This window comes from Scomber japonicus, chromosome 4 (assembly GCF_027409825.1).
Source record: "Scomber japonicus isolate fScoJap1 chromosome 4, fScoJap1.pri, whole genome shotgun sequence".
In the NCBI taxonomy this organism is placed as follows: Eukaryota; Metazoa; Chordata; class Actinopteri; order Scombriformes; family Scombridae; genus Scomber; species Scomber japonicus.
The window spans coordinates 25,422,876-25,439,777 of record NC_070581.1 but is presented as its reverse complement, the minus strand read 5'-3'; the positions used below and the strand labels follow the sequence as shown (position 1 = coordinate 25,439,777).

The 16,902-nt window shown below is 37.4% G+C and overlaps 2 protein-coding genes across 2 annotated transcripts; both read right to left on the bottom strand.

Moving 5' to 3' along the window:
* Nucleotides 1-34: 34 nt before the first annotated feature.
* Nucleotides 35-4,386, bottom strand: LOC128357386 (matrix metalloproteinase-19-like). Its single transcript, XM_053317726.1, has 9 exons — nucleotides 4,294-4,386; nucleotides 3,768-3,856; nucleotides 3,536-3,666; nucleotides 3,229-3,441; nucleotides 2,176-2,421; nucleotides 951-1,052; nucleotides 675-839; nucleotides 363-490; nucleotides 35-274 (listed from the first exon to the last, which is right to left on the bottom strand). Exons 1-9 carry the CDS (start codon nucleotides 4,384-4,386, stop codon nucleotides 35-37), a joined length of 1,407 nt encoding a protein of 468 aa, XP_053173701.1.
* A 3,259-nt stretch (nucleotides 4,387-7,645) lies between these two features.
* pym1 (PYM homolog 1, exon junction complex associated factor) lies at nucleotides 7,646-14,112 on the bottom strand. Its single transcript, XM_053317744.1, has 3 exons — nucleotides 13,877-14,112; nucleotides 8,965-9,058; nucleotides 7,646-8,752 (listed from the first exon to the last, which is right to left on the bottom strand). Exons 1-3 carry the CDS (start codon nucleotides 13,905-13,907, stop codon nucleotides 8,257-8,259), a joined length of 621 nt encoding a protein of 206 aa, XP_053173719.1. The 5' UTR covers nucleotides 13,908-14,112; the 3' UTR covers nucleotides 7,646-8,256.
* Between the last annotated feature and the right edge of the window lie 2,790 nt (nucleotides 14,113-16,902).

Here is a 16,902-nt window from a genome sequence, read left to right as displayed (position 1 = left end):
GGTTTGTGTTGAATCCCTGGTGGCCTCTGGTGGCTCAGTCGTCACACTGCATCCAGTGCGAGGCGATGTCTAGAGGATAGGCCTTCTCCACTGCTTGGTGCTGCTGGTTTACTCTCCAGTACTGGCTGCCTTTGAACACATATATATGACCATTTGTCCATGTCAGTGCAGCATCGGTATTGCTGGGTACCCCATAGAAGAGTTTCTCAACAGATTTGGGATATGAACTGAAGTCTGTTGGCCCAATTTCATCCCACTGCCAGTATCCAGAGCCCTAAAATAAGGAGTTCATTATTTATTGGAGACTGAAAGACATAAATAACAAGTCAAGATGAACAAATTGATGTAAATGTTGCCCTCACCTTGAAAAAGATCAGTTTTTTGTTCTTGTTGAAGTACAAGGCTGAGTCAATATTGGCGGGGATATTGGTCAGACGTTTGGGGAAGCTGCTGTCAAGTTTGAATCCTGTATATCTCCATAATTTGTCGTCTGTGTAAAAGACATTTGGAGAGACGACAAGTATTTTGTAACTGCTGCAAAAACACTCAAGAACATAGACAGCTGACTGGAAGATATACTCATTTGTATAGTAGTAAAAGTCAGCTCAGCTTGTACAGTATACTGTATGGGATATGCCTCTGAGAAATATCATGAAACTCTGAAATAAATCCACCTTTCAGAAAATAAGACTTTCCAGTCCGTGGAGAGTGAACAGCTGCATCAAGACTCGCTGGCAGCTCCTTCCACAGAGCAGAGATCCGGATGGGAGTGTTGTAGCCGGAGCTGGACAACGTCCACACATACTGGCCACTGAAAACATACGTCTTAGTTAAAGGACCTGCAGGGACACAACGCAGAGAGAACATATCTGTAGATGCATCTTCATGTAGTGGGGGATAAATATATTTCATACACAAAACACAGAGGAATGTTTAAGTGGAGTCTATACCCAACATAACTGCATCCAGAGTGGCTTTGCAAGGATCTGGAGCAGCTCCTCCTTCTGCTGACTGGCTTGGATTTCTGGATGGAGGAGTATTTTCTGGCTTTCCTAAAAACAGACACACATTCAAAGCATGTTGCATAAAGTGTACTTTAAAGCCTGCATGGTAACACTTTATTTCAAGTCACCCAATTTACCATTTACAATCAGTAAATAGATGGTTTATAAGACACTGTGAGTTGTCGGCAATAAATAACTGCATGCTGGTATATAAACAGACAATGAATGACAACATAAACACAGAGGTTATCACATGAAATCATAAGAGAAGTTATAATTGATGACAAATGATGTACGTTAATAAACACTTAAAATGTCCATATATCTGAGTAAAGTACTTAAGTACAATTTTAAGGTACCTGTGTTTCCATTTTATGATTTATACTTCTACTACAATACAATCAAGATGAAAATATTAAAGGAAATACTTACTCCACTGTATTTATTTGACAGCTTTAGATACTTTAGTTACTTTTTGATTTCACAAAAGCGATTTGCAAGTGTTGCTTACACACAGATGTGTGTCACCCGCAAATTTCTGATGAATTTGTGATCTCACGTCCTCTGCATGGGTGGTAAGTATGGTATTTCTTATGAAGTTAAATGTGTCAACAATAAGGCAAGAGGAAATGATTTCATTTGGCAAGTCGTAGCTTGCATGTCGAAAATCTGGGTGAAAGATGCCACTGGGTTGTTAGCAGTTCCACCAAAAAGACATTTAAAATGGTTTCACTAAACAAATTGAGGCCAAAAAAGGTCAAACTTTAAAAAAAAAAGTTTAACTCGTGACCATTTGGAAGGGCCCGACCCCTAGGTTGGGAACCACTTGATTAGCTAACTGTATATAAAGTAGTTCAAAGTAGCTTCACCTCCAGCAGCTACAACAGTGACATGCTGTTTACACGCTGATGCTTCAGTCATAATGTAATGTAGTATTTATATTACAGGGAATTATTGTTTGCAGTACTTTCACTTTTAATACTTAAGTAAATTTAGCTCATAATACTTTAATACTTCAACTTAAATAAGATGTTGAATGCTTCTTTCACCGCTACTCTAACTATTTACATAGTGCGTTATACACAGTTCATTAAATGTTTACATAGGCCTAGTGCTTATAAATGTTAAGTGTGCACACATCCTGATCCTGTAGGCTAATATAACTCATTACCGTAAATAGCCTGGATGCCTCGTATATCATCTGGATGCAGCTTGAAGTTGGAGCTGTATCCGTTGTATACAGGTCCCATCAGTGCGCTGTAGATCCTTGAGTGTCCCAGGCCGAGCGCGTGGCCGATCTCGTGTGCTGCCACAATCCTTAGGTTGGAGCCATAACTCTTCCCTTCTGTCCACAGTTCATCCTCGTCAAAATGCACAATGCCTGACTCAGGTGCATCAGCGTGGGCTAATACACGGCCTTAAAGATAAAGAAGTAGTTATTGAATTCTGAAGGAAAATGTAATTTACACGTGCCATTGTTTCAGCTGACAGCTCATATCACTGAGATCACAAATCCTCAGTTTCTTCAAAACCCAGGGATTATCTTTTTTTTATTGAGTCATAGCTTTTATTTAAAGGTGCAATAAATGACATTTGGACTCCAACAAACAATGATTTGCTATGTAAAGATAAAAGAATAAGAGAGACAATAAGAATAGTCTTTATTGTCATTGTACATGTACAACGAAATTGAAATCATAAGTTAAAACAAAAAGAAAGAAAGAAGGTGCTTGAAAAAGAATAAAGTAAATGAGTAATTAGTACTAAAACTAATTAAGTACTAAACTAACTAAAACACATAATACACACACGAGACATTCCACTTGCTGCCATCCGTTTTGCACAATTCCCCTAAATATTACACTCAAAGTAGCCGTTGCAGTTAAAACAGGAGTGATGGTGACCTGAGAAGTGAATGAAATCACACTCTCTTTGTTTTGATAGCTGGTCTGGCCAGATGGTCCCTCCATATCTTCCACGTCCATTTCTAATTTGGCGGCCGTGTCACAAACTTTCTCAAATTACAGCTAAACAGCACATTAAAATATATTTCTGGAAGCATTTGAGGTTAGAAATAGACAATGCACTGACAAAATCTACAGTTTATTGAGCATTTTTTGAATTTACTACACACAATTTTTTTGGTCCTGAGCAGTTGGTGCAGTAGTGCGACATCTAGTGGCTGAATGTTGAGTATTGTAACTTTAAGGAAACTTGTTCTTACCTCGCCCATCAAAGGCAATTGGACACGTCTTATCTTTTCTGTGAAAGGAGATTTTGATGTCTGCTGTTCCTCGCTGCACCTCCTTGAACCTTAACGGTGACACATCACTCCAATACCTAAAAGCATTCTGGATGGCCAGACGAGTCTTTGCCTGTCCCAAGTGAGGGGTGTAATTATAGATGCGGTAAGTCAGCATCTTCTTACGCCACTGACCTGTTCAATCAGGAGTACATTTTTACACACATCTTACCCACTTTATCGGGGAATACTATAACAAAAGAATATCTGAATATGTTGTATTACCCACCCACGATTCGATATTTGAAAGATTTGTTACTGAAAGGGTCTTCTAGACCACATCGAGGTTTGCTCATCATTTCCAGTGTAGCTGAGTCAAGTTTTCCTGATATTTTCAGATTAGTTGCTCTCTGAAAGATTCTGAATGACAGACAGACAAAATGTTATGGCATTTGTACTGATTTAAATATATAAACAAATTAGGACAGTAAAAGGACAATGAATGTATGAAGTATGGTCACCTTAGAGCTTCCACTATTTCCTCAGGTTGATAGTTTTGGCTTTTACCGTCCAGAGAAACGTGCAGATAGCCATACTTCCTTAAATATGCCTAAGAAAGAGTACTCAGTTTAAAAGATGCATGGTGGAGTGGAGACTTTTTTAAAATTGTTATCTTGCACTCGTGTTTCATGATGCGTTCCTTTGTCCCCAAGTATTATTACATGATTACAGAGCAGCATTGATATTATCAAAGGGAATGATTAGTGTTATCTGCAACAACACTTTCCATAACAACTCAAATAAGTAACTCTGCCAAAATCATAAAACAAACGTCACATTTCATTTATATTTTAGGTTGCCCAAACTGTATTATAACTATTAAATATGATAATTATAGACTATGATCACAATCAGTGTCTCAGGCAGCTGCAATTGTCAAAAATCTGGTTACTATGGAGCTTGTGGTAATATATATAAGATGGACAATGACTCAAAATGATCAGCAAATTTATCTTCCATTATCACCCATTTTCTGCATTTTCTTACCACTGCTTCTGTAACTTCCTCACTGCTCTGGGCAACGGACAAGGCTGTTGTGGTCAAAACAAGAAGCACCATTAACTCCAGTTTATATTCCATTTTCAGATTTTCCATTAGAGAGAAATAAAACTTTTCCCAACTCGATCCAACACAGCAAATTGATCCTTTCAACTGATTAACAAGTGCAGAATTTTCCTCCGTCTACGTCCATCCTTTCTTCGCTCTCCTGTATCAGAGCTGAAGCTGGTGTCTTAGTTTAGGGATTCAGTTTATATACCATGAAGTGTCTGCCTCCTAACCACACAATAAAGCTTTACAGGGAATGTGATACATATTTCAGACACATGATAACGCCTTCTCACACCATCATTTACAGCCATTTGTCTGCTGTGTGTAAGAATAACTTCCAAGTAATGTTGTTTACGCCAAAGGGAGCAAATAAATGAAGGATGAAGTCTGTTAAAAGGAGATTATCTGCCCACCTTCTATTAAAGGTGATGACATATGTCCAGTTGGGCCATTGTGGTGGCAAAAATCTGCTTTGTTGATGTTTAATTAAGCTGAAAGTAAATTGTTTTCCAGGCGACATGAATTTAAGAATTTAATTTTTGCCCGAAATACTGCTGATGTTGCTCATTTTCTTATTTATGTGAGTGAAACGAGAATAATATCCCACATGAATCCGAACATTCTCTCACTTTATGGTTACCGCTCTGTGAAGAAAAACAACTGGCCACACTTCCTCCTCGATGAGACAACAGTTAATTATATTGTTCACAATGTAGGAGTCCATTCGATGAAAAACAATAACGCCTCTGTGAAACCATCGCTGCAAATCGTCCTCTGAATGGAGACAGTGAACGCCTCCTTGTCTGCTTGCAACACTGTGGAATACAGTTCATACAAAAGTGAGAGGACAGATGGCGGAAAAGAAGATCCTCACACACATGCTTTACACAATTACAGTTACTAAGTTTAACCACTGCCTCAATTTTAATGCCAAATACATTGGACAGCCTCTGATTTCTCTGTAAACGTACTCGAGGGGCTTTCCTGACCCCTTCAGGCGTGGCACATATCTCAACTCTTCTGAGAATGATTGATGCAATGGTTTTATTTCACAGGTCCTTTGATCCTGGAAATTCCTGATGTAGTGCCAAATGGGTAATTTATGGAACATTTTACAACAAGATTGGTGTAATTTGGTACAAATTATAAGAAAAAAATAGTAAAGTTAAGCATAGTGTATAAATATTGTTCCTAGTTGGTAATTTGCAAAAATTCTTAATAAATTAAACTCTTAATTCTTTAACTGACAGAAAATACTTAATTTGTATTAATATTGGCATACTAAATTCTTTCATAAAAATCCTTTAATGCATTTCTCATGTACTTTCAAATAAGTCACTAAAAATGTCTTAAGGATGAATAGTTACGAAGCGACTGGGAAATTATTGGAAAAAATCTTGAATAAACTACACATCTACTACACTACTACTATGGCTGTGGCTCAGGAGGTAGAGCGGTTGTCCTCCAATTGGAAGATTGGCAGTTTGATTCCCGGCTCCTCCAGTCCACATGTCGATGTGTCCTTGGGCAAGACACTTAACCCCAAATTGCTCCCGTTGCTGCTTTAAATTACCTTCAAATTTCTAGAAAATTAAGGGACCTGTAAAAAATGATTGATTATTATTGATATATTGAATTTGGGGTGAAACACAGCCTGAAATTGTCTCCAAGTTCTATACTACTATTATGCTGCTTTTGAGCAGGTTTTAAATAACTGGTGTGTTCACACTGGAAAGTGACAGAAGGGTACACAAGCATAAGCATATGCTTAATTTTTGAGCATGCTGTTGGTGTTCACTTCTCTCCTTTTTCCCAGCAGACAATGTGACTTGTCAAAGTAGAAATGGCACAGGTGTTACTAATTACATTAATGATGGCTCCGTTCTATAAGAGTCCCAGTGAGTCATGACAGTGCGACAAAGAGCGAGCATGTACAACACCAAACAATTCACACTTGTGTTTTTTTTCTTTAAAATGTGTTTACAATGTACAAATGAAAGGCAGATGGTTAAAATAAAAAATTAAATAAATTGTGTGTGATGGTGTGCCAGCTCCAAAAAAGATCTGAGTTTAAAATAGACAAACATTCTGCTTTTATGGGTGACATTTGTGTTTGTATCAGTTTGTTTTTGCCTTCCACAAAAATGTTCCTGTTTATTCACACGACTCAGAGTTCACTCTAGTCAATGATTTATTAAAGTGTGTCTGACAGCAACCCATCCATCATAACTTCCCGTTAGTGTAAAACCATAAATGTATTATACTGAATGCAGTATATTATAATGATGAGTATTATACTGTGTACAGGTAGTATGTTGTATGGAAATAGAAACAGATGAAAGTGTCTTCTGCTGTCATGGGTGTTTTAAGATTTCGGAGACAACAAATTCATAGGAGAAAGTCTCATTCCAAATTTAGAGCGTAGAGTTTAAAATATGTCGACATTCTCCCATGCATTTTCCAGATGGGGAAGGTCTTATGAAAGATGTTATTGAAATGCATTCTGGGAAATGTAGGCTCCAGTATTTTGGTGGTTTCTCAGGCTTAACAAGGGACTAAAATCAGAGTATTATCAGGCTTTTCTGCTTCATTTGTGGAAAATCTGTCTTTTGTGAGTCTCTCAGCTTTATGAAAGTAAAATATCATACTGCTGGAGTGCCACCTTTAAGTAATGCCTGCCACACTGAACTCAGGGCAAAAGAAAATACCCTCTTTCTTTTAAATTGTCTGGTTTCATTTCACAACGCTGAAGAAAAGTTTTCTTTATTCTTTGCTGATGTTATTAAAGTTATTAAAGGATAAGGCTGGCTTTATTCTATAATATTCTTGTTGTCAACAAATCTAACAAAGCAACAATGCATCTGTCTGTTAATCATTTCCCACGTTCGCCCGTTTGCCCCCACTGAAAATGCAAATCTTAGTAACACCCTTAAACAGCTGGACACTGTGGTAATATAAGCAAATGTTATGTCGGTTGATGTCAAACTGACCCAGACCCATCACCCCTGTAATGTTGGTCATATAATTAAAAGGAACATGTCACCCAGTTCAACAGTGTGGTGCATTTTTAATACTTTTAGGATAACAATGGAGCTCTACGGCACAGAGGAACAAGCTTTAGCTACAGATAACACCTGTTAGTAGGATTGATACATTTTTTGGTTTTTAAAACTGGATTTGTTGACAATAAGAAAAATATCACCAAAATTATCTTTTTAAGTGTTTCCAAAATATAGATTTGTTTGTGTAAGAATTGATGTCACGCCTTCCAAAAAAATAATCCCATTTATTCACATTACTCACTGAGTTCATTATAGTCAATGTGTTTTTACCAAAAAGCAAAATGAGATAAACGTTTTTACACAGCATGATAGTTTTAATTCATGTAATGACTGTATGGACAGTGCCTCAACATTAGTATGACCACAATGGGTCATCCAATCATTGACAAAAGTGTTGTGTTAATTCCTAAAGCAGACAAGTCAACAAACTTTACTCTTCAACAGAAAATGTTTTTTTTTGTTTTGTTTTTTGTTTTAAAGGTACAAAATGCGAAGGACAGACGTGCACAACACATTTCACCATGATTTCTTTAAAATATATTTATAAATGAATTGCCTGACCGGTACAAGAATATGAGCAGGAGTCCTAGTGTTTCATAGAGATCTGAATCCAGAAAACGGTCTCGTCAGTTCCTGCTGCGTGGACTTCCTGTCACTCTCTGCTCGGGAGGCGGTGGGACTGAGTTCACTTCCAAAGTTCATGATGAATATCAAACACGTAGAGCATGTTTAATGGAAGCTACGATCACAAAGCTGCAAAGGTCCGTTTTCCTGACTTTAAGTATGAAGTTTGTGCGTTCGGTCTGTCTGACTTTATCATCTGTTGTCCTTAAATGCTTCAAGAATCACACTCCAGCTGCTGTAACTCAGATCGTAAGGCCTCTGCCCGACCGAGCTTTTCCAACTGATCTTTTGTCGGCTCTTTTATTTCCCCCGAGTCCATTTTCTGCTGCAGATCCTCAATCTGTCGAAGCTTCTTTTTCAGATTTTTGATCTTCTTGGCCTTTTCAGCCGGGGATTCATCAGGAGACGAGACAGAGATGGCCGCCGCCTTGTCTGAAGACTCGCCACCGTCTGAAATGGACACGTTCTCCACAGCATCGCTTACTGATTCCACATCAGCGTCCCCGTCCAGGCCCTGAGGCTGCTGCTGTTTTCGTTTCTCCTTACGTTTCATGTTGCGCTTGGCAGCCTTTGAGAGACCGGCTGTCTCACTGTCCACGCAGCCGGGGATCTTTTGCTGCTGCTGCTTTGATGGAGCGGCGTCGGCTTGGTTCAGGCCTGGTGGAAGGTCTGGTTTGCCCTTGAAAAACTTCACATACTTGTTTTCATAGCTAAAACAGAAAGAGATGATGACAAATTGAGACAAAAGTTTAACCTTTCTCACAACATATTACTCATTCTAATGAATACCAGTCTATTCTAGCTGTCGCCAACAAGCTGAATTTGATTAGTCTACTTGTTGTAATCCCCTTTCAATTTCAGAATGAGACTATAATTTATAGCTAAATGTGTACAACTGTAGAGAAAGAAGAAATGTACTTACACAGGGACTTCTTCCTGGGGAACGTAACCATCCTTCACCCGTCTCGGCTTCCTCCATGTGCCATCAGGTCGCTGAGTGGCTGCAATATATTTCCCTGAAAAGCACCAGTTCAAATATTTTAAATGAGTAATATCTTTATATAAATAAGGCTGAAAAATGTTAAGTGAGAAGACCTTTAATTCATTATCATCATGATAACAAAAACAGCTCAGTGTTTATTGGATCCCTTTGGATGTTTGTCAAACTGAGACATTTGATTGTCATATAACTGATGACCAAACTCTGCAGCTCTAAGAAGACATTATTAAAATGAAGTACATTGTCTTAACATCAGTGCCATGCTGAAATCACTAAATATCACTTTAAAAAAGTGGCTGACAAGTTGTTACTGCTTGGCTCGGGAAATTTTAACATTATGTGGTAAGATCTTTGTAGTTGTAAATTTCTCATCAACCTGAAATTCACACTCTTTAATTTGATGAAAGAAACCCTGAGGCTGCTCTCACTCCTGTCATAATGTTGTGTCTAATGAAGAATAATAACCATGTGACTAATGACTTCTGAAGCTAAAAACATCACTATAGTTAGTCAGAAAGTGTTTAACAGTTATTAAAGTTTTGGAGCTAAATGATACACACATTGGTGGGAAGAGAAAACAGGAGTATAAACTGGGATATGGAGATGTGTACTTAGAGAAATAATATCATAAATACGGGAACATTCACACCTGAGACCAATAAAGTGATAATATAAGTTAGATTTTAATGAAAGTCATTCTACAATCACACTCAGCCTCATAAAATATCACAAAGCTGCACTGAGTCTGCACCACAACTAGAAGGTACATTAATACGTCCTGTCAACTACAATATTTCATAAGCAGGCTTTTTGTGCCACACTTATTTTACTGAAACATATTGCTCAATAAAATCTGTCTTGACTTCTTGACTGCACTTCTGAACAAGAGTATTATAGATTTAATAAATAACAGCAGTTCAGACTGTTATTGCACATGAGATTTAAGATATACAATCAGTGATGTGATATATGTGTATGGTAACCTGCATGCCTCTGTGAATACATTCAGTCTCACTATTCAAAGTCTGCATGAAAAACCTGCAACACAAACCAAACCAAACTAGAAAGGTTTGAGGACAGAGCATTGGGAAATATATTGGTTATAGTTTTGACATTATTTGAAAGTAGTCATCATTTTATTTTCAATAGTTTGCCAACAATTAGAGCTTCTTTCAAATGGTTTATACTGTTATTAGACCAATGGCTCCCAACCTGGAGGTTTTCTCATATCTTCGTCTTTTTTTGTGAAATCCTCTATGGTGTCACCTCTTCAAACACAGAAAAGAAAATCCCTCATAAGTGGAAATGCTCACCCTGATATATGTAGATAGAGCCTAATTAAGGGGTCATGATGTCAAAATGACTGCTTTGGGGTAATTCTTCATTTTTATACGATTTCTGAATCAATGTAATGAAGTTTATTGATCTGTCAGGCATTTAATTTCCTGGATTAGCCACAACACAAACATTACAGTCGGCTTATTTTATCTGTAAGTAGCTTCTATTGATTTGCCAGCAAATGTAACATATCAAGATTTATATTGATATTTTAATATCACATATATTCATTGAGATCATTCAGTCCTACTTATCTTTTCGTGGTGTTAAATTATTTCAGGTGAGTCACAACAGGAACTGGAGTGACTGCCAAAACTGTAAGGTTGGTCACAATAACTGATCTGAAGCTGAAAGAGTGCAAAGACTCATGAATGCATTTCAGCTAGAAGCTATCGCCAGCGACGCTCTTTGCATACAGCGAGTAGGAAGCTGGCAGAACCATGTACATCATCCATGATGATGCAGGTTGACGCGGGCCTGTGGCTCTGATGCACGTTCATTATAAATAACTAAGTATAATAATAGTGTATTTGTGACTGTAATCATATGAGTTACAAACTCAGTGAAATGTAATCCAGCCAGTTCATTCAATTAGTTTATATAGAACAGGAGAGGTAATAAATGGGTGAAGAAGGGGGGGGCAGGTCTCAGGCAGTGGCCTCATTTAGGATCCTAGTGGCTTGAGGGTAGGAGCTCCCTCTGAGCCTGTCAGTGCCGGCCTGGTGTATCCGGTACCTTTTTCTTGGAATCCTTAATGACTCAACTAACCTTATTCTTGCCGCGCCTGGAGTAAATATCCTTTAGGCAGAGTAGAGCACCGCCTATTCCAAGTTCAGCTCAACAAACCAGTCTTTGCTGGTCCTTTCTGTCATGTTTGCCGCGGTTTTCTTATCACAAAGCTTTAAAAACAAAAAAAACAATGGACGTAGCCACCATGACGTTTGTAGTCTCCCATTTAAAACCTTGAGTTCTGCATTTTGATTACCGCCATCTTGGCTGCTGAACTGCTGAACTGCTAAGCATGCTAACTCACTAACTCAAATTCACTGTTAATTCACCACCACAGGCAGGTTGTAGCCATGGTAACAGTGGGCCAATCACACATGGCATCAAATCGAAGAACGCTTGCATTGACTGGCTGTGAGCAAATCCGTACAAAGAGTTATATTTTCTAGCTCTGGGTGCAAAAAGGATCAATTGCAGGTATCTTTTATAGTCTTTGAGACGTTTCAAACTACTTGGTATCGATTTATTTCGGTCGATACCTTAAAAGATATTGAGTACCGATACTCAACCCTAATAACACATCAGTCTTCAGAAATACATACAAATAATGACTGTGTACAGGTCTGATACAGGTCCGGGAGTAAAAAAATTCAAATATCGATATCAGCCAACCCTTACCCTAATCTTATATAAACATATTGTAAAATGTACATTTTTTGCAATGTGGTTATCAAAGGATATTTAACAGTTTAACTTCAAACAAAGAATGCAATGAAACCACTTGGTATCGATTTATTTCGGTCGAAACTTTAAAAGATATAAAGTACTGATACCCAGCCTTACTGCCGGTGCGCAATTATTTATTATCTTAATAATAAATAATTCATTTTGTTTTACAAAGTTAGGAAGATAACATTATGTCAAGCCTGATGCTTTCATTCTCTCCCGCATGGCGAGGTCTACAGTCTATTAACTCAACAATGGTATCAGATCGGTGTCGAGTATCGGCTGATATGCAAACACAAGGTATCGTTTTTGCAACCAGTGGAGTCGCCCCCTGTTGACCATTAGAAATAATGCAGATTTTAAGCATGTCCACATTGGATTCACTTTTAAAGACCTGGAGCTTTCAGCTTGTTTTAATACCAAGTAGTGATGTTCCCTGTCACGAGGGTCTTGATGGTGCAGAAATGGAGATATTTGTTGTTCTTGCAAGATTTTATAATTAACTGTTGATCAATGTATTTTTGGTTGCTGTTTGTTTTGGAAGAAAATATCTGAATTAGTTTGATTCTAATATTAGTATTATTTTAGTTAATTTGAGTACTGGTTCATGCTTTTGTTTTGAGGGTATTGGGCAGCTTGGGGCACAGAGGTGAATTTATTTCCCATAGGTAGACAGGTATAGGACCAGCAGGCACCAAAATAAAATAAACCAAAAGCAACGTCATGCTTGCCTGGACAATTCACTTTTTTTACCCTGTGTAAGATTAATTCTTGGGTTGCCTCAGTGGCTGTGTGCCTGATTTTTAAGTTTATATTTCGCCATTACACTCAACTTTCCTCGAGTGCATGAGCTGAAACAGTCTCTGCCTTGTCTTTCTCATCACTGACATCAGTAAACAGCGCTCTGATCAGACCCTCCATGATGTGGACTAGAAGACACTTGAAGCTAGGGCTGGGCAATATGGGCAGAATAGTATCCTGATATTTTTTGACCAAATACCTCGATGTGGATATTGTAGGTGCTTTCACAATGAGATTTTTTGATAAATAATCATCAGTAATGTGGATATAATAACTAAATGGATAAAGACAGATCATAAAACAGTCGGTTAAGCACTTATACCACATCACGATTAGGACTGGGTGATATAGATAAAATCAAATATCACAATGTTTTTGACCAAATACCTCGATATCGATATTGCAACTATATTATAGGGATGGTGCTTTCACAAAATATTTACACAATGAGACTTTTGATAAATAATAATCAGTAATGTGGATATAATGACTAAGTGGGTAAAGGAAAATTATAAAAATAATAAGAACAGCTAGAACAGTCTAAAAAGTTCAGAAAATGACATTGTGTTACTGTAATGCAGCCTTTGAAACCAGGAACATCTGCTGTATCACAATATTACGATATCTTGTCTCATATCACGATATCGATATATCGATTTATTCCCTAGCCCTACTTGAAGCTACACACTGTCTCCACTAAGGACTTTATATTGATATTTAAGGGGGTGCAGTTCCTTCCCTGCTTCATCCCAAAGTCCATTATCTGCTCCTTAGTGTTAAGGTTAGGGTTTATTGTTAGATGTGATCAGGCCCATCACAACTGTGTCCTCAGCACATTGGATGATGGTGTTTGGAGTCCAGAGTGGCTCCACAGTGGTGTGTGTTATAGTTTATTTACAGTCACATCAGACAGAGATAAGAAACCAGTCTGGAAGCTGTCAGGAGATTTAATAACAAAGCTATCAAAGCTGATAAAACACTGATAAAGCCTGAAGTTCACCAAACTAACTCAAGAAGTTTGTATTTAATGACGGAAGTGTGATAGCTGCATGCTAACTAGCCTCAGTGAATGTTAAAGCTAAATCAAACACCTGCCAAACAAACCTCATTAAACGTGTTTTTGTGCACAATAGACACCGCACATGGAAAACAAACACCCCTTCCCTGATTGTAGGGGTTATTTTTACTCAATGGAGGGTTTTTTTTCGTGTAGACAAAGGTCTGGCACATGCATGAGGCTTACCAGATTCATCTTGAACATAGGGGGTTGCCATTTTGGTGTAAATGTGCTGCTCCGTGCCCCTCAGTCGGTCGGTAATGTTGTGCCCCTAAAAAAAAAGAAACGTCCCCTCTCTCACTTCAAACCCCGCACAAGAACAAAACTACAATTGCCTCAACATCTGCTTTGTAAAAAATGTGTTTCCCCTCGAGGTGACACTGGTCATCATGGCAGCAGCTACAGACGGGGTGTTAAGAGTAGAGAATCCGCTGCTGTCTAACAGCGTGTGTTTGAGCGGGCGGTGCAAGGCAGCGAAACGAGCGCACCCTTTTCTTCAGCTTCGGAAATGACGACGTGGATGTTCGGTTGCCAGATCTGGAGCCTGAACCTGTAATCACCTGACTGAAGGGGTTGTTTTAATAGTAGACAGTATATACATGTATGTCTATGGTTATAATAGTAGAGACAGTACATGTATGTGTGTGGTTATAATAGTAGAGACAGTATATGTATGTCTATGGTTATAATAGTAGAGACAGTACATGTATGTCTATGGTTATAATAGTAGAGACAGTACATGTATGTGTGTGGTTATAATAGTAGAGACAGTATATACATGTATGTCTATGGTTATAATAGTAGAGACAGTACATGTATGTCTATGGTTATAATAGTAGAGACAGTACATGTATGTGTGTGGTTATAATAGTAGAGACAGTACATGTATGTGTGTGGTTATAATAGTAGAGACAGTACATGTATGTCTGTGGTTATAATAGTAGAGACAGTACATGTATGTCTATGGTTATAATAGTAGAGACTGTACATGTATGTCTATGGTTATAATAGTAGAGACAGTACATGTATGTCTGTGGTTATAATAGTAGAGACAGTACATGTATGTCTATGGTTATAATAGTAGAGACTGTACATGTATGTCTATGGTTATAATAGTAGAGACAGTACATGTATGTCTATGGTTATAATAGTAGAGACAGTATATACATGTATGTCTGTGGTTATAATAGTAGACAGTATACATGTATGTCTATGGTTATAATAGTAGAGACAGTATATACATGTATGTCTGTGGTTATAATAGTAGACAGTATACATGTATGTCTATGGTTATAATAGTAGAGACAGTATATACATGTATGTCTGTGGTTATAATAGTAGACAGTATACATGTATGTCTGTGGTTATAATAGTAGACAGTATATACATGTATGTCTATGGTTATAATAGTAGACAGTATATACATGTATGTCTGTGGTGATAAAAGTAGAGACAGTACATGTATGTCTATGGTTTAGTAGAGCGTATATACATGTATGTCTATGGTTATAATAGTAGAGACAGTACATGTATGTCTATGGTTATAATAGTAGACAGTATATACATGTATGTCTATGGTTATAATAGTAGAGACAGTACATGTATGTCTATGGTTATAATAGTAGAGACAGTACATGTATGTCTATGGTTATAATAGTAGAGACAGTACATGTATGTCTGTGGTTATAATAGTAGAGACAGTACATGTATGTCTATGGTTATAATAGTAGAGACTGTACATGTATGTCTATGGTTATAATAGTAGAGACAGTATATACATGTATATCTATGGTTATAATAGTAAAACAGTATACCATCAGGCCAATTATTTATTTAATACATTTTTAATATTTTATTTGATATATTTTTCTTTTTATTTGACATTTTTATCTTTATTTTTCATATTTTATTTCATACATTTATTTTTATTTTTTATTTTCTATATTTATTTTCTATATTTTATTGTATACATTTTATTGTATATATTTATTTTACATATTTATTTTTAATTTTCTAATTTATATATGTATTTATTTTAATTCGCTTTTTTCCCCGCAAACAGCAAATTACCAATAGAATTAGCATAAGATGGGATAAGATAAGATTTGTGTCATTTCAGTAAAGCATGATGTCATTAATGTTTTTCCAAATTGATACATGCGTCTTATATTAATTTTAATAATTTTTAATCAACAAAAAATCAGTCTGCACTGAAAAAATATGGCCAGTTTTCATCTTTCCCCGAGAAGTTTATTTTTTATATTTTTTTATAATTATCATAAAAAACACAGAAGAAAGTACGACAGAAATCTGACCAAACTGAATGTAGGCAACACAGAAAAACAGAGGCACAGGCTCAGTAACATGAGGGGGAGTATCCTCCCATCTTACCCAATATACATATGTTTAATGTGAAATACATTTTAACAGTGCAGGGGCCACTCCTGAGGACCTTCTTTGACACTGTGGTGGCTTCATCCATCTTTTAAGGGGTGGTCTGCTGGGGCAGCAGTATCTTGACTGGGGACAGGAAGAGACTGGACAAAGTGATAAAGAAGGCCAGCTCTGTCCTGAGATGCCCCCTCGACCTGGTGGAGTTGGTGAGAGAGAGTAGAATGATGACTGAGCTGTCGTCTCTGATGAACAATGACTCCCACCCCATGAGGGACACTCTGACTGCACTGGAGAGACTCCTTCATCCAAAGTGTGTAAAGGAGTGACATCGCAGGTCCTTCCTCCCTGTAGCTGTTGGACTGTACAACCAGCACTGCTCCCAGTAAAACCGGCACTCCTCCCAGTAAAACCGGCACTGCTCCCAGTAAAACCAGCACTGCTCCCAATAAAAATCAATCTATCTATCTATCTATTCACATTAAAATCTGTTCAATAACAATATCAAACTCAGGTATATTATCATTTGACACCAATGTTACTTTTGTATATAATGTTACTTTTTTTTAAAAGTATATATATATATAGTTATTTAGTTATTTTTTACTACTATTGTTTGTTATATTTGTTTGTTTGTATACTCTTCTTCTATTTTTCTTGCTGCAATAATGTAAACGTCTGCACTGTGTGACTAATAAGACAATATCCTATCTTATCTTAGCAGTTGTTTCTTGTTTTAAAAGGAGGGGTTTTGTTTTGTCTCCAACCTGGCAACCCAGGAGGAGTGTGTTAGAGGAAAATATTGCCCTCAGCAGCTTCAG